This window comes from Neopsephotus bourkii, unplaced genomic scaffold, assembly GCF_033783945.1.
Source record: "Neopsephotus bourkii isolate Nb327-2 ecotype Australia unplaced genomic scaffold, CSIRO-AGI_Nbou_v1 NB_1735, whole genome shotgun sequence".
NCBI classification, from domain to species: domain Eukaryota; kingdom Metazoa; phylum Chordata; class Aves; order Psittaciformes; family Psittacidae; genus Neopsephotus; species Neopsephotus bourkii.
In genome coordinates, this window is record NW_026902209.1 from 597753 (window position 1) to 625359 (window position 27607).

The 27607-nt window shown below is 52.1% G+C and overlaps 2 protein-coding genes across 3 annotated transcripts in view; both read left to right on the forward strand.

Annotated features, from left to right (window-relative positions):
- Window positions 1-27607, forward strand: part of BNIP3 (BCL2 interacting protein 3) — a 237499-nt gene that overhangs the window by 62682 nt on the left and 147210 nt on the right. The window lies entirely within an intron of this gene.
- Window positions 1-27607, forward strand: part of STK32C (serine/threonine kinase 32C) — a 78581-nt gene that overhangs the window by 18736 nt on the left and 32238 nt on the right. The window contains exon 2 of one of the 2 annotated variants that reach the window (XM_061376695.1): window positions 25273-25328. The exons of the other annotated variant lie outside the window; for it this stretch is intronic. Within the exon in view, the coding sequence (XP_061232679.1) occupies window positions 25273-25328 (56 nt within the window). The remainder of the gene's footprint in view (window positions 1-25272; window positions 25329-27607) is intronic. 2 annotated transcript variants of the gene reach the window in all.

Below are 27607 nucleotides of genomic sequence, written 5' to 3' on the forward strand. Positions count from 1 at the left end.
AGCAGCTGCATGGGTGCAGTGGGTGTTGTGCATGCTGTGGATGCAATACGTGCAGTACGTGCAGCACATGCAGTGGTGCCTCACCAGTGGTGGGTTTGGTGCTGGGGACCCTTGGACCCAGCAGCCCAGCCGGGACCAGCCTGTACTGTGTACAACCACCCTGTGTGTGGGGGGTGGTGAGGAGCCGTTCAGAGGCACTCTGCTGAGGCCACTTGGGTCCTGCTCATTGCAAGTAGCTAATTACAAAGCAGGTAAGAGGAAAGCTCCTCTGGTGAGAGTGAGGGGGGTTTGCTCCATCCGCTGCCATCCACCGCCCAACACACCCATTTCCCTGTTCCACTGCACATCTATATCAGCAAATGAGCAAAGTGAATGCTGCTTGTTTGTTTTGACAGCTCCAGTGCAGATTTAATTACGCTCCTTCTTCCTCATATACTGCTGAATGTTATGTGCTGTGTTTGGCGTAAACAAAGATGTTCTGCTAATGCGAGATATGGTTATTAGAGATCCGCTGCCACGCTGCAGCTGAAGCCAGCCAGCCCAAACTGCTGTGGCCTGCAAGGGAGCAGCAGAGGCTGTGCAGTCACTGGGAGTGCCTGGGTGAGCCTTTGGGAAGCGAGCAAAGGAAACTGAAACACAAGGAAGAGAGCAAAATGCTTCTGTGTCCTCATTTAGAGTGAGCACCTTCGGCTGCTATAGGAGAATGCTGCAAGTAGTTAAGTCTTGGAGTGAGTTCTCTGTTCAAAACAGTGGGTATCCTCAATGGCACCATGAAAAAGGCCTCATTTTCCTGCTAATCACTTCTTGTCCCTGAAGGATCTGTTTGAAATGGAAAGCCTGAGCCTATTGTGTCGATAAGAAAGCAGCTGTAGCATGTCTTGTGGGGGTAAACTGGCAATGACTTTGCATTTCGTAATGAGTTAACAGGGAATCACAGTATCCACATCTGTCAAACATCACTGCGTTTGAGGTGCTTGACACACTGTGAACGAAGAACAGGGATTCCCAAAGCTCTGGGGTGGCACTTTCCATTTCCCCTCGCTCAGCCTGGCCAGTGATGGAGATGAGGATGAATTAAGGGTGTGATTTCATTTCTGGGCAGTGCTCTGGGGCTCCAGCATGATCGAGGGAGGTTTGACACTGACCACACTGCAGATCCCCTGTGGAGCACCATGGGGAGCAGCCTGTGCTCCTGGCTGGGCTCTGGGAACTCTCCATTCCCGGTGAGGGCCACTCTCTCCACTACATCTTGTCAGGAAGCCTCTCCAGGAGGTGATTCAGGCGAGAACTGGTTTCTGGAGATTCTTAGCCAATTTCAGAGAGTGTTTAATTAAATGAGTGCCCATTACTTATGGCAATAACGGGAGGAAAATCCTGGCTTCCCAAAGAGGCAAATCTCCCGGTTCCAAACAAAAATGCACTTTGTAAAATAATCAGATACAAGCAGCATGTTGTGCTGCAGGGCTGGAACCTAGCAGAAACTGAAGCCTCTCCTTGGAGGGGTTTAACTTGGTAGGTGAGGAGCATTCCCGTTAGTGTTCTGCGCACCTTTGCTGGGCATGAAGTGACAGCCACAGGATGAGCTTGTTCCCAGCCCGGGTGAGGCTGGTGGAGCTGGGTGGGTTTCCTGGGGGTACCAAGGCACCAGCCTGGCTGCGGGTCTGCGCTTCCTCCCACCGGTGCTCCAGCTCCTCCAGCTTTCCTGCAGCCCCTTTAGGCACTGGAGCTGCTCTCAGGTCTCCCCTTCAGGAGCCTTCTCTTCTCCAGGCTGCCCCAGCCCAGCTCTCTCAGCCTGGCTCCAGAGCAGAGCTGCTCCAGCCCTCGCAGCAGCTCCATGGCCTCCTCTGGCCTCGCTCCATCAGCTCCACGTCCCTCTGGTGCTGCTGCCCCGGTACCTCTCACTGTGGGGTCTGGTTATCCAGCGGGCGAGGGGGAACGGCCCAGCCGGGCTGCTCTGGAACCAAAGGAGTGTTGTGGAGATGTGCCTTATGTCTTCTGGGTATTTTTATCGCCTGCCTCATTCTAACGGTCTCGCCTGAGTCATCTCATCCCTAGTTTAGATTTATGCTCCTTTCTACGCCTACTCCCAACAGGACCTAAATCCACCAAGTGCAGCCTGCTGCTGGCCTTGCTCGAGTCATGCAGGACTCTCGTTACTGACTAATGTGGGCATTGGGTCGGGGAGTTAGGAATGTTAGTGTATTTATTTAGCAGCCTTCTGAATGTATTGAGTGTCCACAATAGAGTAATCCATAATTTATCATAAATAATGACAATAGATGGAGTTGCAACTTAATTATTGCTTATTTTTGTAGCTACTGTGGGTTGGTGGAGCAAAATACGCACAGGAAAAGCAACCTGTCCTAACTGACAGCCCTTTCTTTGAGCAGGAGGTGGGTGAACAGTCGTACCCCCTCCAGGGCACTGCTGTCAGGAGGTGCTATCTTTGCTCCAGGAGGGTTTGCAGGACCCTGTTCTGATTTCCATGTGCAGGAACGGCGTGAGGCTCTTGCAGAGCTGTTGTCATTCACCCTGTTGGTGTTGAAGCTGTGCTGTCACCTTCTGCTCTCCTTCCACAGCCGCCTGGTTTCTGCTTATTCCATGAGCAGCCCCCTCTGCGTGGGGGCAATGGACAGCTGCACTGCTGTGTATCCAAATGTGCATATTGTAGTTAAGATGGATCCAAATACGGCCCATCTGCTGTGTGTTACTGAGCTGTTCACTTCATCGAGAAGAGAACGTTTCCGTATCCCTCCTGTGCTGTTCACACGAGGAGCTGAGGTTTTTAAAGCTGTTTATGGAGTGGATGCTAACGCAGGCAGAATTCCATGAAATCACGCACTTGGTGTTCCTGGAACACTGGGGCTGCCCACACACACTGGGGTGGTGAGGTCCACCCCGGTCTAATGCATAGCTGCATGTGCTGTCTGTTCTGCACCACCACGGCTCGTGGTGACCTCTCAGCCCTCCTCCGCAGGAGGCACTGGTTCTGCAGCTCTCCTCCAGTTACCAGCGTTACCGGATGGTTGCCAGATGCACTGAAATTGGTCAAAATGGGGCTGAGCCACCTGGGCTCTGGGATCTGCTCCCAGCAGTGCCCTGGGTGGTGATGGCTCATCCCAGGGGCTGTCAGGGAATCTGGTGCTTGTTCCACCCCGGTATCTCCTGTTCTGACTGTGCAGAGCTGCCGTTGGCTGGGCTGGAGTTCGGACACTGAATGGAGGCTTCTGACTGGTGACACAATTAAAGGTGGTGATGAGGGGGCTGAGGCGCTGGCACAGGGTGCCCAGAGAAGCTGTGGCTGCCCCATCCCTGGCAGTGCTCAAGGCCAGGTTGGACACAGGGGCTTGGAGCAAGCTGCTCCAGTGGAAGGGGTCCCTGCCTGTGGCAGGGGTTGGACCTGGAGGAGCTTTAAGGTCCCTTTCAAAACAAGCCACACTGTGATCCCGTGATTCCATGGATGGTGCAAAAAGCTTTAAGAGGTGGAGGAGTTTTTTGCCAGAGGACTTTGATTTTGCATTGAGCATAAGGGGAGCAGAGTCAGATGTAATCAAGACAGGGATAGAAGTTGTCAGAGGTAACATCCCATCTTTCCTTCTTACTATTCTGAAAGTACTGACAGTTTTAAGATTGATTTCAGGGGAAGCAGTGCTGAAGACTAAGCTGAAAGCAAGCTGTGGAAGATGGAGTAGGTCAAAGATGATTTAAAGGATCAGTGAGCTGAGAGCTGCTAAGAATAGAGCACGCCAGAGATGAAGTGAGGTGTCAGGTTGTCTGATGGGATGCTCATGCAGATGGGGTGTCTCCGGTGATGACAGCAGCAGCAGAGCCATGAGTGATTTGGAGGAAACTGGTCAGGGAGCAGCTCTGCAAGAAAAGAAGCTGTGCTGGAGCTGGTGGGGGCTTCACCCACACAGGAGCCCTGACACTGTGCTGCCTGGGAGGGACTGGAGGTCAACCACTGCCAGTGGCCAGGGCCTCCCACCATGGAGCCTGGGTGAGGGACTTGGGTCTGGGACAGGAGGATGGTGCCAGAGGGAGGGAGCAGACGCCTTTGCCTCCATCAGCAGCAGGACAAGCAGTAGCTCATTTACCCAACAGGAAGGAAGTGGTGGTTGGATGCTGTGGAAGGCTCCCCAGTGCTTGGGCAGCCAGCGCCGCTCCGGAGCCTGGCACAGCTCCGCAGGCAGTGCTCCATCATCCTTGGGGACCTCCTGTGTGGAGAACTCATGTGTGCAGGCAGAGCCCTGGTCAGAGCCTGGCTTCTCCCTCTGTAGAGCGTGCCAGGATCACCCGCCCGGTGATGTTCCTTAACCTCACAGCACTCCAGGGCCGTCTTGTGCTTCCCCTGGGGAGCTGGAGCAATGCCTGCGGTGCCTACTGGGCACCAGGGGATGTGGTGAAATAGCTGCTTCCTATGGGCTTGATCCATGGCCTCAACCCCTCTCATCTCCATTTTGATGTACTTTGACTTCTACGCTACCCAACCAGAAACGAGCCCTTTCAGTGTAAGGGTCGTCCCTCTCTGTGTTTGGAAAACTCTTCTCCTGGTAGAAACCTCATCTGATTCTGAAATTCAAGTAATCACAATTCCAATAGCCCAATAATAGGGAGTCAGTGATTCACTGGCACAGATTTGTGGTGGTTTTGCACTGACAGATAACCTGTTGATATTTTTTCAGTTATTTAGTGTTTAATGTGTACCACGCTCCTTCCACTGGTCTTGAGGTGATGCTGACCAAAGCCATTGGGTTCTGTTGATGGTGAGGCATATGTTGCTTCATGTCTTCCACAGCATTGGGCGACAGACTCCCTGTGCCAGTGTGCACTGGCACAAACAGTGATGTAGCAAAGCCTCTGATTGCCCCCCATGTGCTGGACAGGGTGTGCTGGGAGCAAGTGCTCAGTTTCCATCCCTATAACACACATCGTGATTCACATCTCTGACACCTAGAGAACTGCTCCTTAACAAAAGGCAGCAATAGTTGTGCCATGGAACAGAGGCCTGGTCTGGCCACGGTTTGGATAACACTACCCTATTCTTTAGAAAATTGGTTTTATTAGTGGTAATTGGGCTAAAAGGAAGACTATTTAATCCTGGCCAAGCCAACTTGCTGGGACATTAAGTTCTAATAGGCAGATATAAACTGATCTTAATGGATGAGTCTGACATCATCTGGCTGCTTATTAACTATTAAACCTTGTTTCAGTAATTCTCTTGGCAACTATGTGTGTGTTGCCATAGTTTCTTTGTTAATAGAACAAGGCATTAATGCATTTTTAGTACTTCTTGCCCAAAAGACATGACAAACCAGCTTATGTTTAAAGATACAAACTCAAACCCATTACAAGGAGTATGCAGAGCTAGTTTGACACCTGTGGACAGCATCCCATCATCCCTACGGCTCCACCTTTGTTACCATGCAGGACATAGGCTTGCACAGCTGGAGAAGAGTTGGAAATCACAGAACCCCAGCCTGGTTTGGGTGGGAAGGACCTTAAAGCTGATCCAGCTCCAAGCCCTGCCATGGGCAGGGACCCCTTCCACTGGAGCAGCTTGCTCCAAGCCCCTGTGTCCAACCTGGCCTTGAGCACTGCCAGGGATGGGGCAGCCACATGTTTTTTGGCTTCTCCTCATCCTAGGATAGATCTAACTGAAGGGGTAAATAGGTTGGAATAATTCACATCTTCTCAGATGACAGCCTTCAGATTCAGCCTGAACTGACTTAGGGAAAAATCTGTGGGAGATCTGTAGAGTAGTAAAAGGCTTTTGTAAGTAATTACAGGCTTAAGGGATGTTGTAGCACTGGATAGTGACAAGTGGTATTTATTCCATATTTTGTTCAATATTGTAAATTACACACTTATTAAAATGCCACCATGGGCAGATACAGAGCTGCATAGAGCTTCTAAACCCTGGTCCCCAGGTACTTGGGGAGCACCCTGGGGTCTGTGTGTGCAGAGGTGGGTACAGCCTCTGCTGGTCACCCTTCTCTGAGGGGGAATGCATGGTCTGCTCCAGGTCACACTGAGGAGGAGCTGTGTATAAACCCCAAGCAGGTAGCCAGACATCCCCACTGCTTACAAAACCAGGCTTAGGGGTTGTGCTGTGGGGTGCTGGGTGGCATCTGTCCTTCTCTGGGCCGGGTGAGATGGGCTCTTCTGCAGGGCAGATGTGCCATCAAGAGCAGACCCATGCAACCGGAGCATCACCGCTGATGTGTGGTTGGGTCTGGTTGTGAAAGAGGAGAAGCATCAGTTCTCCTGTGCTCGGGGCAGGGCGGAGGCCACAATCTGGCTCAATGGCATGCATCTGCTTCTCTCCAAACTCACTTTAAGCTTCTGATCGTGCAGCGGGGAGGGTGGATGATGGTGGAGCACATGAGGGGTAGCAGAAGGGGACAGGCAGGATTCACTCTCAGCATGGTTTGTGGTGACTGCCAGCATGATAGGTGTTGTTCTGTGTTGGGGTGAGTGCAGTGTGGCTGGGGGCTGACATCAGGAACACCTCCTGGGATAGCACCGGGCTAAGGGGAGGCAAAAGGTGAGAGAAACCATGGAATTCTGGAAATGCACAAGTTATTTCCCCCTCCCAGCTCTGGAAAGAGGCCGTGATCAGGTAAGGATTTGCAAGGTGGAAGGGATAACCCAGGGTGTGTTCTCATGGGTTTCCCAGTAAGAATATAGAGACTCACAGAGCAGTCTGAGTCAGAAGGGACCTTAAAGCTCACCCAGTTCCAACCCCTGCCATGGGCAGCGACACCTTCACTAGAGCAGCTTGCTCCAAGCCAGTTCCACTCCATTCATACCACGAGCACAAGACTTGCCGCCTCCTCTGGCAAGGAATTCTATACTCCCAGTGTTCAGTTATGGTGTGATATACGTATTGCCTGTTCTATGGAGATATATATATCCATTATAATGGCTTTTTGACTATTTCTGGATACTATTACGCTAATTTAGGAAACATTCTGTCTTCCTCTCTCTTTCTTCACCAAAGGGAAGCAGATTTTGAGCAGTTTCTTTCCCCAGGAGGTAGGAAAGTAGTATTTGCCTTTAGGGAAGAAGGAGAGAACACTTTCTGTTCATTAAATCTAACTGGGAAGTGCTCAAGATGTCAGGAATGAAAACGGAGGCTGAGGGAGAGGGAAGGTTTTGGTTTTCTCCAATTGACTGCATTGTTTATCAGAATTTGTTTGAATTTGATAATTAAGGAAAAATCTAAATAATCTCAATGCTGTTCACCTACTGTTAGGGTGGTGAGGCACTGGAATGGGTTGCCCAGGGAGGCTGTGAATGCTCCATCCCTGGCAGTGTTCAAGCCCAGGTTGGACGAGGCCTTGGGTGACCTGGTTTAGTGTGAGGTGTCCCTGCCCATGGCAGGGGGGTTGGAACTGGATGATCTTAAGGTCCTTTCCAACCCTAACTATTCTGTGATTTGTGATGCAGCAGGTGCATGGGATGCACCACAGATGTGGGGGAAAAAAGGGGGATTTGTGTTACAGGGGATGGGAGAGCGCGTTCACCTTCCCTCAGAGGAGGCGATTTCAGTGGTGCAAATAGCACCACGTTACCCCCCAGCGGTTTGGATCCTCTCTTTTAGGACTGAGCCCCCCATGTTTTTCCTGGGGGGGAATCTGCACTGGTTTGAGCAAAGTCAGGACAGCACTGGTGCTTTGAGTGGATATTTCACAGGGTATCATCCCATCACACATTTACTTTGCTTTGGTGCTTTGGGCATCGGTTATGTGCTGGGTTTGGGTTATTCCCTGGTTACGCCTCAGTGTGGCTGCTTTCTCCAGCAGGCAAACAGGGCTCCTGCCTCCCGTGCTGAGGGTGAGGAAGCTGTGGGGTACTGGTGAACACACAGAATCTCCAGTGCTGCCTGGTTTGCTACGATGAGAGCTGGGCCGTGCTGGGACAGGGATGCGGAGGCACAGTCTGCAGGGGGAGGGTTTCCCTTTGCCTGCTTGTGGGGCTCTGAGTGTTTGAATGAAAGTGTGCAGGTTGTGGCTGCTGCAGAGGAACAGCCTCGTGTAAGGAGCTGCTGTAAATCCAGTGCATCAGCAGATGGATTATCCGGAGGATAAATCACAGTGACATACAACCGGAGGCCGTCAGCTCCAGATGGCTCGAGTTACTTGTGTTTGTCAATGTTACACCGAGTGCGTTTTCCTCCTGCTCCATCTTCAGCTCAGCAGGATCTTCCCCCCGGGCACTGCGGGAGCTGGGCTGAGGACAGGGGGTCCTGCTGGGTGACCATGTCCTCGCTGTGCTCACTGGTGCCAGGCACCATGGTGGCGGTGCGGCTTTGCTCCCCATGGGCGCAGCAGCTGGCATCAGTCCATGGTGATCCATGGCGATGCTGATGGCCATCATCTCTGTGCTGCTTGTTCCTTTGGGCAGCACCCTGGTAGATAACCATCACCTTACTGCTCCAGCCTGTTGCATGGGGCGGGTGGTGTCAGGGGTTTCACCACTTGGGAATGGACTTGTTTCCAGCTCCTGGACAGAGGGGAGTGCTCCCCTTTGCTGGCCTCCTGTTGCTGGTAGTCTGTCATCACCAGGGGTCTTAGCTCTGCCTGGCACATGAGGCAGCATCTTCCTGGACACTGGGGCTTTTCCATTTCCTCCTGTCATGGACAGTAGTGAGAACCACTGTTCTGAGTCATGTTCTGAATGAGGAGCAGTGATTCCTGGCTGAAACTCACAGAACCCCAGCCTGGTTTGTGTTGGAAGGGACCTTAAAGCTCCTCCAGCTCCAACCCCTGCCACGGGCAGGGACCCCTTCCACTGGAGCAGCTTGCTCCAAGCCCCTGTGTCCAACCTGGCCTTGAGCACTGCCAGGGATGGGGCAGCCACAGCTTCTCTGGGCACCCTGTGCCAGCGCCTCAGCACCCTCACAGGGAAGAGCTTCTGCCTAAGAGCTCAGCTCAGTCTACCTATAATATAACCCATATAATAGGTATAATATGATCCACAAAATACAGTGGGTATCCTGACTGTGGGTCAGTTTCCCAATAGCCAGTGCTAACATTCATCTCTCTGTTAAAGTAACACTATATATCCTATGTATTTTATTATATGTTATATCCTGAGCACTGGAAGTGTCCCTATATTGCAGTCCGTTGGCATTCACAGGTTATTTCGTTATCTCAGCAGTGTTTGTGGTGCTCGAACCCCCCAGCTTGGTGTTACTGGTAATGGGCAGTGACACTGTCCTGCTTTTGTCTCTGCAGCTCGCTGAGCTCTGCTCCTGGCAGCTCTGGGCACGTTGGATACCAGACCAGCCACTGCAGGGAGCACCCCTGTGGTTAGCAGGAGTGAGCCTCAGAGAGGGGCTAACGTAGCCACGAGCAGTCTGGCTGGCTCTGCAGCAGCGCTGGGATGGTGTCACCGGCTGCGACAGAGCTGTTTCTGTGCGAGCACCAAGGTACTGACCTCAGACTTTGAAATCCAGCTCTCCCTTGCTGGTGTGCGAAAGCGGAGAGGGTTTTACATGCATTAATGCATCCTGATGGGTGTGTTTCCAGCAGGAGCTGAGAGCCAGTTTGTTACAGCCCTTGAGTGGGAGGAAAGCAAGTGAATTCCTAAGTGAAATAAAACAGGAGAGGGGGATAAAGTGCAGGTAGGGGAATGGGGAAGATGAGGGAGGGTGCTTCGGTGTTTGGATCTGGCTAAATCTGTGTTTCCTTTTGTGTGTGATTCTGTGGTCACCTCATCTGAGGATTTTATATGCTGTGAATTCTGTGCTTTGAGACATGATGGAAACACAGGATTTAGGTTTTCCAGGAAGAGGAGCTGGTGTGTTCTTAACGCATGGATTTCCGCAGTCTGAAGCCAAGTTCAGGGCCTGGAGGAGGTACAGCGAGTCCTTTAACAGCAGCACAGAAATCATGACAAGGAGCTGCCTGTTAGCAGGGTTTGGTCTTGACGCTCTCTGCTCTCTTTGTGCCTGCGTGTGAGAGGGTGGAAATGCCCCTGCGCTGGCAGGAGGCACCAGCTCCGCAGGACCCGACCCGTGTTCTGCTCAGCGTTATCCCGCAGGGAAGCCTGCCTGGAGCTGAGGGCCGGCAGGCGGAAGGGCGGTGTCAGACTGGTCCTGGGGACCCGCTGGGTGTCCCCGCGCTGCCCCTGGCAGCGGTGCCTGGGCTCCTTGCAGCGCTGGGCAGTGCTGCAGTGGGTGCGCACAGCCCCCCCCGCTGCCCGGAGCGCTCCGTGCTGCAGGCAGGGAGGGACGCGCTCCTGCCGTGTGGGTCTGCGGACCTGCGAAGTGGGACCGGACACCCCCAAATAGCGCCCGTGGCTCCTGCACAGGGAGGAGCCTCCACCGGACGGGAGCGGGGCCGTGGCAGGGGCTGGAACTGGGTGAGCTTTAAGGTCCGTCCAGCCCAAACCGTGCTGTGATTCATTCAGTGTCTGTCTGCGGTGCGTGTGGCAGTGGTGATGGGTCAGTCCAGGCACGTCCATCTGCACCGTGTGCAGCACAGCTCATCAGAAACCAGAGCTGGGCTTTTCCTGCTGGAAAACTCAATTCTGGTTCTGCTCCCATCACCGTGGTGCTGCAGCAAAGGGCCTTGGACACAGCCCTGCTCGCTGCGGGCGGGCAGCAGTTCTGTGCTTGCTGGGCCCTCTCCCCACTGCTGCCCAGGTAACAGCTCTCATGGGGATGCTTTGAAAGGCTTGGGAAACGGCGTGCTGCCTCCGGACTGAGCGACTGCTCTGTGTCTGGCTCTTACCCAGCCTCTGTGAGTGCATGATGCTAGTGTAAAACTGGTGCTCTGTTCATAGGAAAAGACTGGAACTTGGGTTTCCTGATGTGAGCAGTTCTCCTCCAGTTTCATTTTCGCTCTGACAGGTCAGACAGCACTGAAATAGCTGCAGTGAGCAGACTGAACAAAGGTGTTATTGAATAAGTTGATGTGTTTTAAAAAGACAGGTTATAGAAAAGCATTTGTAATGTATTGCTGAATATTGTCACTCCTGGGAGCTGACAGAAGGAAACCCTGTGTTTGGCGTCATGCCGTTAGTCAGTAACACCTTGGTGCAGGTGTAACGGTTTGGAGGGTCTCTTTCTGCAGGCGCTCAAGGCAGGTCAGCAATGCCCCAGCATTTCCCACCAGCGTTCCCCAGTGTGCATTTTAGCACCATGGTGGTGCAGGCCGGTGCTGTAACAAACCACTTCACCAGCTCTGGAGAGCACCAGGCCCTGCCTTGCCTTTCTCAGTGCCTCCGTCTGGCAGATGTTGTCCCACAGCTCCCTGCTCCATCAGCTCCTCACCACCAGCAGCTCCTGGTAGGCGCGCAGGAGGTCGGTCGGCTCTGCAGGCTCTGGAGCCCATTGGCAGCATGGCCAGTGTGTGCCACAGCACAGCACCAGTGCGAGCTCAGCACCAAACCGACCTGCTGGGAGCAAACCATGGTAAGGCACAGGGTTGGGTTGAGGAGAGATGAGCTAATGTCTGACCTGACCCAGCACTGTGCCCTTCTCATGCTCATACCAAGTCACAGGTGGAGGAATTCATTTGGTTTAATGCTTTTATTTTTAAACGACCCTTTTATTTAATGTAGCTTTTGCATAATCCAGTTCAAAGCACGTGAGCAAAGTTATAGTTTGGTTCCTGGTTGGGGCCTCCTGAAGCCGGAGTCGATGGTGAAGCCCTGGGAGATGCAGTGCTCAGCATTTACCTGTGGGGATGTTCTCGTTCCCCCAGCCAGCGCCGCTGGTCGGTGCAGGTTGGCAGGAGCCCGCTGTCTCACAGCCTCTGCTGTGCAGGCTGCCTTCTGAGCGCTGTTTTCAGTTCAGCCAACACTGCCGGTGCTGAGCTCAGCCCTCCAGGAGTCCTCATTAGCTCCATCAGTGTGCGCGCACTGAAACCATTAAATGTGTGTGGCTGGGTTCAGCTAAGGAAGCAGAATACCAAGTGCCACCTGACTGCACATAATTAAGTTCAAAGCTAATCCCCTGTGCATTAGAGTTTGTGCTGTTCCACTGTGAAATCTGTGTTTCCCCATACACAAGTATTAAAAGTCAGCAGGAAGCAGCATCAGCTCTTTGCTGTTGAGCTCAACATTGGAGGGCCACGGAGCTGCTGCGAGGGCTGGGGCGGCTCTGCTCTGGAGCCAGGCTGAGAGAGCTGGGCTGGGGCAGCCTGGAGAAGAGAAGGCTCCTGAAGGGGAGACCTGAGAGCAGCTCCAGTGCCTAAAGGGGCTGCAGGAAAGCTGGAGAGGGGCTTGGGACAAGGGCCTGTAGGGACAGGCCAAGGGGAATGGCTTGAACCTGCCCGAGGGGAGACTGAGCTGAGCTCTTAGGCAGAAGCTCTTCCCTGTGAGGGTGCTGAGGCGCTGGCACAGGGTGCCCGGAGAAGCTGTGGCTGCCCCATCCCTGGCAGTGCTCAAGGCCAGGTTGGACACAGGGGCTTGGAGCAAGCTGCTCCAGTGGAAGGGGTCCCTGCCCGTGGCAGGGGTTGGAGCTGGGGGAGCTTTAAGGTCCCTTCCAACCCGAACCACTCTGTGGTTCTATGTTCCTGTCAGTCTGAACTGAAGCCTTGAGTGCGTTGTGAGCAGTACTATTATTAGCACTGGCTTTCCTCGGTTGGTAACGATCACTTTGACCTGCTATGGGAACAAAACAGTGTGGGAATTGTTCCGCTCCGTGTGCCAGGGAGGTTTCACTCCGTGATCAGCATCTTGCTGTGACCCACAAACAGGATCCCATCACCAAGTGCTGAAGGACCTGGTTGTGCCATGGATTCTCCACCAGCCTTATGTCTGGGTGTGAGATTGGACCTTAGCATTCCCAAACAGTGGTCCATGTACCCCTTCCATTATCCCTGCTGTTTATCCATCTCAAGCTGCAAGCAGTGCCCTGCAGGCAGCAAGCTGAGCTGCCCAGTGTGCTTCATTCTGCTCTGACACCTCTGCCCGGGTTCTGTTGTGAACTGGACACTGCTGTGCTGTGTGTGTGACACAGGGCAAGCAAGGCCTGCTCTGTGCAGCAGAATGGGCTTTGCAGCAAGCAGCACAAAGAGGGAGTCAGTTCAGTTCCCTTTGGACCAGAGAAGGAGCCGGGAATAGAGCACAGGGCTGGTGGCTCTCCGTGTCCTCAGCTCATCTATGCGGTACTGCGGTCCCCCATCCTTCTCTGACCTGCCCAGTGAGGTTTCCTTTCCTCCCCTGGCTGCGTGCTGAGCTTACAGCTTGCTTCAGCACCAGTTCCAGTGATGGTGTGTTAAAGATGCCTTGCTTTGTACTCTGCCTTCGTGTGCTGCTTGTTTCCTCCCAGCTGAATCCCGTCTCCCAGAGGCTGGTGGTACCGGAGTGATTTCCATGTAATGAAATGCTGGCAAGTGCCACCTCCACTGGTGCAGAGCATCGCAGGAGCAGAACGCTCAAGCAGGGTCCTTGTTCTGTGCCTTCCAGCGAGGAAAATTGATGTGGACCCAATAGACAGCAGCCTGGGCATATTATGGCTAACAGCTTGCTGCGGAACAGTCCTTAGCAAATTGCATTTAATTTGGAAATGTGTAAAAACAGAAAATTCAATGTGCCAGCAAAAGATTCCTTCTTTAATTTGCTATTTTAAATGTGTGTTCAAGTCTGTTTATTGTGGAGGCGTGTAGGTAAAGGAAAGGAACAGAAAAACCTCAGCCTGCTCCTGCTCAAGGTACAGGAGGAACCTTGTGGCCAAGGCTGGTGGTGGGCTTGGGCTCCAGGCAGCGGGGAGCTTTCTCCAGCTGGAGTAGTGGTGCTGGAAAGCTTGGATCGGGTCCTTTGCAGTTATCATTAAGGCTTTGCTCATGGTCTGTGGGAACAGCAGGCAAATGCTGGTCTATTAATTGTGTTGTGTGTGGTTTGTTACAGATGTGGAGGCAGGGCACACTGTGGAGATGGTGGGTTCAGCATGATGGAGCAGTGCGAGAAGGGCATACAGGGTGGGGGGAGCACATGGAATCACAGAATCAGCACCATTGGAAAAGCCCTTCAAGCTCCTCCAGCCCAGCCCTTACCCCGGCACTGCCCAGGCCACCCCTAACCCATGGCACTGAGGCCTCGTCTCCACGGGGTGTGAACCCTTGCAGGGCCGGTGCCTGCAGCCCTGCCCTGGGCAGCCTGTTCCAATGCCTGAGCACCCTCTGGGGCAGGAATTGTTCCTCAGCTCCATCTAAACCTGCCCTGGTGCAGCTTGAGGCCGGTTCCTCTTGTCCCATCCCTTGTTCCTTGGGAGCAGAGCCCAGCCCCTCCTGGCTCCATCCTCCTGGCAGGCAGTTGGAGGCAGCCATCAGGTCCCCCCTGAGCCTTCTCTTCTCCAGACTGAACCCCACAGGTCCCCCAGCCGTTAAACAGTTCACAGATGAGGTGGATGTTGGTTCCATGGGATGAGGGTGACCTGTTTCTCTAAGTCGTTCCCCACTGCCAGCTCCAGGCAATGAAAATGTATTCTATGAGCGGTGAATAATTTAGCAACTTTCAAGTGATTAACACAGAGGAGAAGCTAGAGCACGGAGGGGAGGGTGTGCTTGGAGCCAGGCGTGTTCTGTGCGGGAGGGCAGGACGGACCGCTTGCATCCCATGAATATCACTGCTGATAGAAGGTAAGGGTTTAGGCTTGTGCTCGTCCTCAGGAGAAAGGTGAATCACAGACCCGAGGATCTGAAGCAGTCTGTAGTGTCAGGCTCTCACATGTGGCTTTGTCACTGTTTAAACTGGGGATTGAAAAGACTTAAAGAATTAACTTCTCATTTCATGGCTTCTCTGTACAGTCAGAGCCACGGGTGAGACGAGTTCATGAAAAGAAGCAGACCTTATTTCTGACACAAACCATCTATTTATGACACTGCAAGTTCAGGACACTCAATGAAACCATTGCTTTGCCATAAATGTGGAAAAAATCTATTCTTCTTATATTAGACAGCTCTGAAAAATGGTTAATGCTGCAGCACCGTGCCAAGAGCCACAGCTCATCCTGATCTTAACTCACTTAATGTACGTTTTATTGGCATGCACGGGGTAGAGCTGGAACCGCTCTCACAGCACACTGAGCCCCAGGGTGCAGCCCGGAGCAAGGGCCCTGCACTGCTGCCTGTCATTGCTGCCCTGCCTGGACATGTCAGACAGGGCAGTTCAGTTGGGCTGACGGAACAGCTTCAGCACCGAGCAGCAGCGATCGACCCTCAGTGTTCTCCTGCTCATGTTAATGAGAAGCCCAGGAACGCTTCCGGCTGGGTGCTCTGTTCCTGCTACACGGGAGCTCCCTGCTCCAGTGCCTAAAGGGGCTGCAGGAAACCTGGAGAGGGGCTTGGGACAAGGGCCTGTAGGGACAGGGCAAGGGGAATGGCTTGAACCTGCCCGAGGGGAGACTGAGCTGAGCTCTTAGGCAGAAGCTCTTCCCTGTGAGGGTGCTGAGGCGCTGGCACAGGGTGCCCAGAGAAGCTGTGGCTGCCCCATCCCTGGCAGTGCTCAAGGCCAGGTTGGACACAGGGGCTTGGAGCAAGCTGCTCCAGTGGAAGGGGTCCCTGCCCGTGGCAGGGGTTGGAGCTGGGTGAGCTTTAAGGTCCCTTCCAATACAAACCAAGCTGTGAGTCTGTGATACACCCAGGATAAGGTAGAGCACAGTAGCATGTGGGCGCCCCCTGTGATAATTACAGCCTGTACACCATGGGCTTCTGGTGTTGATCTTTCCCCACCTTTCTTGGAGCCTCATCCATCCCAGCTCATGATGGAGTGGCTGCCAAGAGAAGAAACAAACAGGAAAATTGCTATTGAAGAGGTTGCCATAGGGTGACTGGTTCTGGTCCTCCTGGTTGTGGGACCCTTCACGTGCTGGCCAAGTTGGACGAGGCCTTGGGTAATATGGTTTAGAGCAAGGTGTCCCTGCCCATGGCAGAGGGGTTGGGACTGGATGGTCTTAAGGTGCTTTCCTACCCTACCTATTCTATGATTCTATGACAAAGGCTCCAGTGGTGTCCTCAGGACAGAAATCACAGCAACGCCTGTGCTCTGGCAGGTCTTTAGACACATCCTCAATAGGGTTTTGCATACTCCTAGCTGCAAGGCTCATGGCTTGTCCTCGTTTTCAGAGCTCATCAAGCAGCACTGCATGGGCTTAAATATTTCACAGCTCAGGCAGCGCTCAAGGGAGCAGTGGGTTTTCCTCCCAAGGGGGGAGGCTGAGCGATGCTGCAGGATCCATCTTTCATGAGGTGGTGGGTCTGAGGAGGAGGATGTGAGGAAGCTCAGGTCATCGTGTCAGCTGCTGCGGCAGTGGGAGCACAACGTGGCCAGCACCATCCTGCTTGGAAACCTTAATGGGCACTGGTGTGGCTGCTGGGGTAAGGGGACCTTTAGAAACAAGAGCTAAGGGAGAGTTGCTCTGAACGCACTGCTGCAACATGAAAACCCTCTTGGCTGGGTGCGTAGAAAGCATTTATGTGGAGTTCTGTTTAAAGATGTGAAATGATGAGCTGCGTCCCAAGGGCTGGGCACACAGCACCGCAAGGGGAAAAATCCTGCATCAAAGGAATTCCTAATTAAATTAATTTCTTGGGCTTTTAAAAGCTCTGTCTCCTGTATCTTTTATTTAATATTGGGATGGTTCTTGAACTCCTCCATCCTCAATTTTATTACAGTCTTCTAAAATGCTTCATTCTTTTCTTTTTCCTCATGCTCTCTTCTTCATTGCATGAGTCCTTGTGGATTTCTGGCTCACCTGGAGTTAGTAGCTGCCTCCTCAAAAACTTGGAGGATTGGAGCTGGCTCACTATAGTAGTAATAAGGTTCTTCCTGGAAACTGGATTTCTTTACTGGCTGGATTATATTTCTAATTGCTAACAGTTTCTGCATCTTCCAGTGAGAATTCCGTAACTGTGTTTAAGCTGGGATTGCTCAGCAAAGCTTACCACTGCAGAGCCAAAATGTGTGGCACATGCATAAAACATGGCCATGATTCCCTTGGATGGAAGCGAACCGAGGCTGACAAACCCCAGGCTTTTCTGTTGTGCTGAGCAACATCACAGAACCCCAGCCTGGTTTGTGTTGAAGGGACCTCAAAGCTCCTCCAGCTCCAACCCCTGCCACGGGCAGGGACCCCTTCCACTGGAGCAGCTTGCTCCAAGCCCCTGTGTCCAACCTGGCCTTGAGCACTGCCAGGGATGAGGCAGCCACAGCTTCTCTGGGCACCCTGTGCCAGCGCCTCAGCACCCTCACAGGGAAGAGCTTCTGCCTAAGAGCTCAGCTCAGTCTCCCCTCGGGCAGGTTCTGGTTTGAGATGGAAATGGCCAAGATGCCCCAGCTTTGTTTTAGCCAAGATTTTGAGAACACTTGAAACGTTTCTCAAGGTTCAAAGGTGAAAGTGGGAAGTTGTGAAAAGCACCAGTTTTGGGGGTATTGTACCCGAAATTCACATTTTTCAGAAGAGAAATGAAAACTTTGGGGTCAAGCATTTCAGGTTGTGCAGCTCTTTACTCTTTTTACCTTTTAGGATTAAAATGCAAAGGAGGTTTTATTGTGCAGGGAAGTCCTGACGAGGTCAGCTTTGAAAGCCCTGCAGAAAAGAGAGCTCTTCCCACCTCCCTGTGCACTGTACTGCAATGGCATTGCACGGGGGAGGGGAATTCACAGCCACATTTACAGCTTTTGTTGGAATGCGTTTGCCTAACAGTGTTCAGCTTTACTAGGGGGCTTTGTGCTCAGTTTGGGGTTTCTGTTTGCCACAGCCTAGCTCTGCACACGGTACAGCCTGAAGATTTGTAATGCACCTTCAGTCATCCATGTACCGTTTGTAACATATGCTGCCAAGGCATTAAGTAACATTTAGCAGATGTTTGTTGTTAATGTTATGCTACTATAAATGTGCTCGAAGGACGTTATTTTTGTTGGTAAATCAATCTTAGTTACTTGAAATAAAATTTTCTGAGCTGTAGAAGTGGGGGAAAGCAACAAAACAAGTAAAGGTTGGAGCAGACATCCGATCTGTCAGCTTGAGAAATGATGGGAACCGAATCTGCTATTTAATGAGGTTTATTTTCTAGTGCAGAATGCCCTGAATGCCGTGTCTTCACGCAAAGAGCATTGTAGCACATTTCAGTGGCAGTGTTTGCCCTCTGGCTGAATTGGTCTGTGAGAACCTGGTTGTGTGGGCTTGGGGTCCTAGGGGAGGAGTGACACTGAAGGGCAGGACACCCTGCTTGAGCCTTCCTTGTCCTCCCCTCCCTGGTGCTGTGGGGAAGGAGAGCATGGTCCATGGCATGAAGTTGGCATGGAGAGCCCCCAGTGCTGAGATGTTGTAACCCATCAGTTAATGGGAGTGAGTGCGGCCATGGCTGCACCGTTCCAAGGTGTGACCCTGCTCCCATGGACCAAAGAGCACTGTGGCCTCTATTTCTGTCTACTGTTACAGTCCATGTCCCCAGCTCCTGTCCTGTCGAAGCCCACCAGGCAAGCCCAGCTTGGGGGCTGGCCTGGGCTCAGGAGGAGGGTTGGCTGATGGAAGTCCAGGGATATCTTAGGCAGAAGCTCTTCCCTGTGAGGGTGCTGAGGCGCTGGCACAGGGTGCCCAGAGAAGCTGTGGCTGCCCCATCCCTGGCAGTGCTCAAGGCCAGGTTGGACACAGGGGCTTGGAGCAAGCTGCTCCAGCGGAAGGGGTCCCTGCCCGTGGCAGGGGTTGGAGCTGGAGGAGCTTTGAGGTCCCTTCCAACCCAAACCAGGCTGGGGTTCTATGGCTCTGTTGGCACCCGCCTCCTCCCCTCATCCGAGCAGCTGGTAGGGGATGTGGTGGTCCATGAGCTTCAGCCTCAGTTTAGCCCCATGGCCACCCCGGCTGAGCCCCTGGTGCTGGGTGTCAGTGCCCACCCCACCCTGGCTCATGGTCAGTAGCTGAGGTCCCAGTGCTGGCCCATGACGTGCTCTGTCCTCCACGGGATGATGGGCATCGAACCTTGGCTCTGCCGCCTTGTAATGAAACCTGCTCTGCAGGCTGCCCATGCTGTGAGCCAAGCATCGGAGCATGGTGGGAAGGTTTGGGAGCACCAGCATGAGGGATCAGCGCCGGGCGTTTACATGGGCAGTGGGATGACTCCTGTAGAACATCTGCCTCTTCAGCACCACCCCTGTGCAATGCTCAGCAAGCGCTACCCCATAAAATGGGCCATTTCCCCAGGGAGTTCTGGGGGGAGGCAGTGCCCTTCTAGAAACACTAGAGCCAGGCATGTGGGAGCACAGCGGAGCAAAACCCTGTCAGGGCTGGCCTTGGGGCCTCAGTCCCTCGTTTCGGATGTGCAGGGCTCTGGTGAGCACAACAGGCGTGTGCTGCCCTCCTGCAGCCGGCCCTTGAGAGCACGTCTGACCCTGAGCTGAGGGCAATGGCCATGGAGGTGTGGGGTGGATGCAGACAGCCTGGTGTGCCCTCAGCCTGCGTGTGTAAAGCACGTGCTGTCTGCTCTGCTTTTGGCCACCATGAACTCATTTACTGCTCGCTAATCCGCACCGAGGGAGAGCTCAGCCAGGGGTTAATGAATAACCCCTTTGGTTGTTACTGCAAAGGAGCAACACAAACAGCATTTGTACAGCACAGAACACGGGGGCGAGGGGCTGTTTTCCTCTAGTGCCTCCGTGATGGAGAAGCAGATGAATGCAGTAAGCTTGCACTCCTCTGCAAGGGTTCCTCACCAATACAGGCACTAGTTTTGTACTGATTAGGAATGGTTTCTGGCCAATGCAAACATTTTTGTACCCAGCATCAATAACCCTCAGTCATCCTAAAATGCCTTTGCAGTTGCTTTGTGTGGTGTATTTGATTCCTTACTGAGTTGCAGAGATTCATTTTTAATCATACAATAACTTGCTGTTTTTACACAACTTCAGAGTTGCTGCCTAATAGTATGTTTGAATTCTTAGTTTCGAAAGGGCTTATACTGTACCTTTAATTTCTTTCATTATCTACCAGCATTCCCTGAATTCCTGGGTAGTTAATGCTCACTTGAGCTTCCTGTCACTCACATTCTACCGTATTGCCATTTTTCTCACCCATAATCTTCCCTGTGGATATGAATAGGCAAAACAGATCAGCGCGAGGTGCTGGAGACAGAACATATTGCTTGTGCTTTTGCAGTGATGGAAAGGAAAGCGGTGGTTTCCTGTGCCGTATGGAGCCTTCCACTTAGAGGAAAATGGATGCCTTGTACTCAGAGGGTTCCGGGCTTGGAAAGCACTGCTGATACCGATCCCCATTGCTCTTTGCTTCTTCTCTCTGTCAAATCTTTGGATCACAGGATCCCAGCCTGGTTTGTGTTGGGAGGGACCTCAAAGCTCCTCCAGTCCCAACCCCTGCCACGGGCAGGGACCCCTTCCACTGGAGCAGCTTGCTCCAAGCCCCTGTGTCCAACCTGGCCTTGAGCACTGCCAGGGATGGGGCAGCCACAGCTTCTCTGGGCACCCTGTGCCAGCACCTCAGCACCCTCATAGGGAAGAGCTCCTGGCCAGGCACCACCAGACACGTGCCGAAGCGGCCGCTCCTCCCGGCTGGGGTCGATGCTGATGGTGATCCTCAGGCTCAGCTGGAGCTCTCTTTTCTGTGAGCTGAAGCTCTGGGCATTCTGTGGCATTGAACTTGTGGTTACCGTGGCCACATTAATGCTTCAACATCAATTACCATGGTGCTTTCTTCCCAAGCTAAACTGCAGTAATGTAATAGGTTGACAAATGTTATTAATTATGCCAGTGTATAGAAATACGTTGATAGAAAGAGGAAGCTGATCTTGTTGTACTAGCCCTACAGATTTGCTGTTACAAGGCTCAAGAAAGAATTTATTAGGTCTTCACCATTGTAGAAAGTCATTCTTGGAGTTAAAACTTCCCTTTTTTTATCCCTAATGCTGGAAGATGTGCAGATAAATAGTGAAAGGTTGACTTAATCCTTGAAACATGACTTTTAATTCTCTGTTTTCCCAAGATCTGATGAGAGTGGACAGCAGGTTTACTAACTGCACCCATTGTTTTCCTGCTGTTGAACACTGATACCAAGTCCTGAGTTTGAGCCCTCACTGGGTGTCCACTGTGTATCTGAAGTTTCATGGTACTTTTGTCTTGCCATACTTTTAGGTATCTTGTATAGAAATGCAGAATAAACAGCAAAAAAAAATGAAAACACTCGCAAATTCGAGATAGTGAAGACAAAACCCTCATTTTTTTGCATCTCACGTTGAGGCGTCCTTCTGTAGAAAGAATATTTGCAGAGAAACATGTTCTTCATTCCCTTTATTTCACTGGAGAATAGAGGCTTTATCCCAGAGTACATTTTGTGACTACAATGACGTCTTAATTACAGGGATGCCAGTGCAGCACCTGGCCCTCTCTTGTGAAGTGGGCTGGACTGGGCTGCGTGAGGTTTGCTAAGGTCCCACTGGCACGTGAAACCCTGCCCCTGCTTGTCATGCAGTGCTGGAGATGGAGGGCAAGAACACACCAAACCGAGCAAATCCAGGTCATGGTGTTCATCTCTGTCTGTGGTTCATGGCTGGTCACTTGGTGCTGGGGAGGTTCAGGAAGAGGCGTGTTTCTCTCATGGCAAATACCATCGTTTGTCCAGCAGCCCCACTTACCTGCAGAGGTGCCATATTGATAACAAGTGTTAAAGGAGTCAATAGGAGTCATTAGTGTAGTTTTGTCACAAGGAGCTAACGAAGCACCCATCGGGTACACACAGCGCATGGCATCGGGTTGGGGTATGACCAAGAAGTCAGTGTCCTGTGCTGTGGTGCTACAATCCCTTGTGTCTGCACGTTGCAGGTGGGTTTAGGATAGGATAGGATCGGATCGTAGAATCAGCCAGGTTGAAAAAGACCTGTAAGATCAAGTCCAGCTGTTGCCCTGGGGCTGCCAAGGCGCCACTAAACCATGTCACTAAGTATAGGGTGGAATAGGAACAGAATAGAGCAGAATAGACTAGGCTAAGATAAGGTAGAATAGGATAGAAGCAAAGTAGAACAGGATAGAATATTCCAGTTGGAGTTAGAAGAGACCTCCAATGGTCATCCAGTCCTTCAGGGCTGACCAGGTTAAAGCATGTGCCCCTGCCCATGGCAGGGGGTTGGAGCTTGATGATTTTAAGGTCCTTTCCAACCCTAACTATTCTATGATTCTATGTTACTAAGGCCATTGTCCAAACGCCTCTTAAACCCTGGCAGGCTGGGGCCTTGACCGCCTCATCTTCTACTGCTGGGAGCGAGTGTCATGAGTCCAGGGGTGCCTGTGCCTCAGGACCAGGCACCCCCACATCATCAGCTCCTGCAGCAGCGGGTGAAGGGCAGCTTTGTCCTGTCAGCTCTCAGGGAGCGCGGCCTCGGATCACAGGTAGCTGTTCCAGGCTCGTTCACGTTCCTGTCTCTGTGATCATCACATGTTCTGTAGTGGTACGTTGTCATCTGTAGAAATCCAGTGTGCCGAACACAAAAGCAACTTGCTGCTGCTGTGATCAACTTCCCCAAGTGCTGAGGTTTGCTGCTTTAATGGGATTGCTCACAAGTTCCTGAGAAAATAATGAAACTGAAAGCAGCCAGTGCCTGTTTCTGACACGGGCAGAACCCTGGATTTAACTTACTGGAAGTGACATCTTCACTGACAGGTTCAAGGTGACTTTTCATATCTGGATTTCTTGCCTGCTGCCTGGAGCATGCTTTCTAGAGCAGTGGTAGCCATGGAGACATGGCAATGACACTTTGGGGTTTGTTTTCTTAGTGGCAGTGCTTTTTTTACACAATATTCCAAACATTGTACTGAGGAGCTGTCAGGACCCATCCTCCCGGAGCGACCGCAGAGCATGAGTGCTCCCAAGGGTTTCACTGCCAGGAGAGCGCTGTCACTGGGCTGGGTTTCCTCTTTGAGTGGTTCCGAGTGACAGAGCTCAGTTAATTGATTTGTGAGCACGTGAAGAAGCCTGGGTCTGTTGCCCCAGATGCTTTGCCATTGTGTACTGTGTGAGAGCGGTTTGGATCTGAGAGAGAATATGAACACAATGCAGTCGCAGCTTTGCATTGCTGCAATCAATACAGGCTCTCTAAGAGGGGTGGTAGGGAAAACCTCGGTAAAATCATAGAATCATAGAATGGTTTGAGTTGGAAAGGACCTTAAATTTCCAAGCCCCTGTGTCCAACCTGGCCTTGAGCACTGCCAGGGATGGGGCAGCCACAGCTTCTCTGGGCACCCTGTGCCAGCGCCTCAGCACCCTCACAGGGAAGAGCTTCTGCCTAAGAGCTCAGCTCAGTCTCCCCTCGGGCAGGTTCAAGCCATTCCCCTTGCCCTGTCCCTACAGGCCCTTGTCCCAAGCCCGTCTCCAGGTTTCCTGCAGCCCCTTTAGGCACTGGAGCTGCTCTCAGGTCTCCCCTTCAGGAGCCTTCTCTTCTCCAGGCTGCCCCAGCCCAGCTCTCTCAGCCTGGCTCCAGAGCAGAGCTGCTCCAGCCCTCGCAGCAGCTCCATGGCCTCTTCTGGACTTGCTCCAACAGCTCCACGTCCCTCTGGTGCTGAGGACACCAGAACTGCAGTGCTGCCAATGGGGTCTCACCAGAGCAGAGTAGACAGGAGCAGAGGGAGAGAAGGGGTGTGATAAGGGAAGACGCCACCCATGTAGCTGAGCCCTTTGGAGGCACAGGGGCTGTCAGGATGGGGCAACATTGGTTTCTCCAATGAATCTTCCATGGAGTCTCCTGCAGCATTGTTGGGGAGGAGATGGTGCATCTGCCCTTCAGCATCACTTGTGGAGTGTGGAGTGGGCTAGGAGCGCAGGCAGATATGTGCTAAGAGCTGGCCCAGGCTCTGTTTTCAATTAATTTGGCAAAGTTTTCCGAGTTCTCCTGCAGAAAATGTCCCACAAAAGCGACAATAACAATATTTTGGATATCAGCCTAGCACAAAAGGGTAATAGGAACTCCACGGGCATGCGTGAGCTTTTGATTCATCCTCAGAGATGACAGATGTGCACTTATTTAAGATCTGGGAGTGGGATTTGGAATATTTATGGTGAATTCTGTGCTCCCGCTCTTCCTGTGTGATCCTGGGCTCTGCTGCCAGTCAAACACGGGTTCGGTGCTCGCTGTTGAACACCTCACGCTTCATTCTTGCTGCAGGTCCCCAAACCCGTGCCCAGCATTTCTCTTCATCCAGCCTTCTGGGGAGGAAATGCTGAGGGTCCCCTTGCATGTCCGGATCTTGTGGTGGGAATGCCGAGGATGATGGGTGGCGCGGAGCAGGGTGCAGCTGGTGAGCTCCTCCTCAACACCGATGGCCTCTTTGGGAGCGCGGTGCAGCCAGTCCCATAGGGGGCTCTGTTTGCAGCGTGCAGCTTCCTGAGCTCTGAGGGCATCAAGGAACTGAGACAGAAAGAGGCAATTTGTAAAATGGGGGTAATGGTGTGTCCTGTACACTGGCTTTTGTGAGGGTATCTGATTGTTTCTTTGTCTGTGAGGCACCCCCTGTGTGCCAATGAGGATTATTTCATTAGTTCTATAAACAGACCTGCATTTTTACTGTGAGGGTGCTGAGGCGCTGGCACAGGGTGCCCAGAGAAGCTGTGGCTGCCCCATCCCTGGCAGTGCTCAAGGCCAGGTTGGACACAGGGGCTTGGAGCAAGCTGCTCCAGTGGAAGGGGTCCCTGCCCGTGGCAGGGGTTGGAGCTGGAGGAGCTTTGAGGTCCCTTCCAGCACAAACCAGGCTGGGATTCTATGGTTATATCTTTTTTATTTACAGAGGACTCAGATTAGATTAGATCACAGCAATAGTTTAGTAAAAGTAATTTCATTTGCAGCGCTGCTGATCACGGCACTAACTGGAGTGTTAGAGCTGCACTGACCTCTCTTCATTGCTAATTGTCTTGTCATCCTCTAATTGGTGTCCTTTGGAATGCTCCAGTGCCAGACCCCTGGGATGTTGAGTGTGAAGCTGTATGGATCCGGGCGCTTGTGTTCTGCTCTCGGCCATGCTCTGAGTTGGCTCATGTGCTCATGGCATAGCTGTGAGACTCCTCCTGTATCAACACAGGCCAAAGCTGCATTTTAACTTGTGCTAAACCACTTCTTTAATAATCCAATTTAACCTCTTTTCTAGCTACTGCAAGCAGGTAAAGAGATTTGAAAGCAAACCAGCTGCTGGCCATCATCTTCCCCAGGAGGCGGTGACTTGAAGCTTGACCAACGCTCTTTAGTCGTCTCCTTGTCTTCTTTCTGAACGTAAGCTCTTCGCAGTAAAGCATTTACAAATGTCAATTCTTTTTTCTTTACCTTGTAGTGAACTTTGACCACTTCCAGATTCTCCGGGCGATTGGGAAGGGAAGCTTTGGCAAGGTAGGCTTGGACCCTTGGTCCTCAGTTTGCTTGTGTGTTGTATCAGATGCCTGCTGTTGCATACAGGAACAGTGCTGAAATAGGCCACTTTCACTGCTGGATCATGGCTGCTCAGTAAACACAGGAAAAATGTGTTCAGGAAACACCTTGCTGCCGTTTGGCACTGCTTCATTTCTTGGCATCTTGGTGAAACAGGTGTATTTGGAACTACAGCACAGCTGGGGCCATTTCACAGCACACACTCAGCGTGTTCTCTGCTCCCTGGGAGGGCTGATGGCTTGTGAGGGGGCCAGTAAGTCAGGAGGGTGTAGGGAGCTGTGCTGGGGGACGGAGTGAGCTGGCACGATGTGCTCTGGAGGGTTCTCGGAAGCCCTGGGCTGTTTTCCCCATCAGAAATGAGTTATGCGGAGAGGTTTTGTTGTTTATTTTTAACAAGGGTTTCTTGCCAAGCGTGTGGGAGAAGGTGGGAGGTGATGATCAAAAAGCTGGAGAGCTCTGGAAATCTGTTACTGCTCAGTTTCCTAGCTCTAGGCCTCTCTTACATGCTTTTTCAGTGACTCTCACTCGGCCCCTCTTTGCTGCTTCTGTCGTGGCGTTTTACACCATTTGCTTGGTGTGCGAGCACCGAGGTCAGTGTGTGCATGTGCGTGTGCGTGTGCATGTGCTGTGTCCTTGCGTGTGCGTGCGACTTCATTGCACCGGTGCTGTGGTGTCGTTTCCTTGTGGAGAATGTTTCACCTGGGATGTGATGTGCTGGGTCAGCGGAACAGCGAGGGAGGAGTGAAGGCGCTTCAGTTGGAGGTTTCACTGCGTGAGTCAGAGATCAGTTTGTTCTGAAATCACCTCTGCTCTGGAGCCAGGCTGAGAGAGCTGGGCTGGGGCAGCCTGGAGAAGAGAAGGCTCCTGAAGGGGAGACCTGAGAGCAGCTCCAGTGCCTAAAGGGGCTGCAGGAAAGCTGGAGAGGGGCTTGGGACAAGGGCCTGTAGGGACAGGCCAAGGGGAATGACTTGAACCTGCCTGAGGGGAGACTGAGCTGAGCTCTTAGGCAGAAGCTCTGAAACCCTCGTTTTAGATACATCAGTCGTGAGGAACAGCACCAGCACACAGTCCAGCCGCAGTGTTGATGAGGTAGAGTCCAGCTTTCAGAGTCGAGCGAGTGGATGCTGTTAGTCCCAGCGCTGTCCTTAGCCCTGCTGGCTGGTGAAGATGTTTTGTCACAGCCTCAGTTCACTGCCGAGCACCGAGGTATCTTTTACAGTGTTCTGATGCGCTTGTGGCACGCTCTCCCGTGCTAATTCCTGCCTGGCTTTGTTGTGAGTCCGTGTGGGACTGCCAGGGCTGATGGACATGGAACCTGGGCAGTGTGCGAGGCACGAGGAGGAGGGTTTGCACAGTCACCCCTGTTTGCAGCCATGGCTGTTGAGACAGAAAAGGCAAAAGCTGGCAGCGGAGCTCTGTGGGGTTCCTGGGGTTATAATAGATGATGCAGAATGGGTAAATACAAGCTCAGACCCTTCCGTAGGGTAGTGCTGTAAAGATAAAAGGCAAATAGCAGAGGAAGGTCTCCCCAGACAGCCCTGGGCAGGATAGGATCTCTCAGGGTTTTGTGACTTCTGCTCATCACTGAGGACCCAAACCTAAATCAAAACCTTACTACAGAATAGCAGCCAACAGTACTTTGGGAGCTCATATGCGAATACTCATAGTTCTGAATGTAAACTTGCCAAAGAGGATTTCTTCTGTTGAGCAGCAGCACTTGGGGATGGAAAATTAATTCTGCTCAGAACATGAAACGGGGAAAAAGATATTCCTGTCCCAGGGCAGGGCCTTTTTGGCTTTGAAGAGAGCTGCTCCTCATGGCTGCTTCCTTCTCTGTTTATGCTAAAGAAAGGTTAAGTCTGGCACATAGCAGTCTATCAGGCATCAGAATTGTATATACACTTTCAACAAAATGCTGCAGTGATTCATCTGTCATCTTTCTGGATAATTATGTCAATATGCTAAATTTCCTTTGATGCTAAGAAAAGCTTTTTGCATTTACAAAGTCATTTACAACTCGCATTTAATTACAGAAAATGTAGATCTTCCTACCTGGAAACTGGTGTTTGAAATGTATGAGTGATTTGGTTGCTTTGGTTGATTCAAGCACCATCTGCCCACAGTGAGGAAGGAGTTCAGGAGCCGATGTCCCATCCTTCTCCAAGCGGGGATGCAGGCCTCACTGTGCAGTGAGTGACCTGGGAGGCCTGGTGTGCTGTGTGATCTCGTGGTGATGGGAG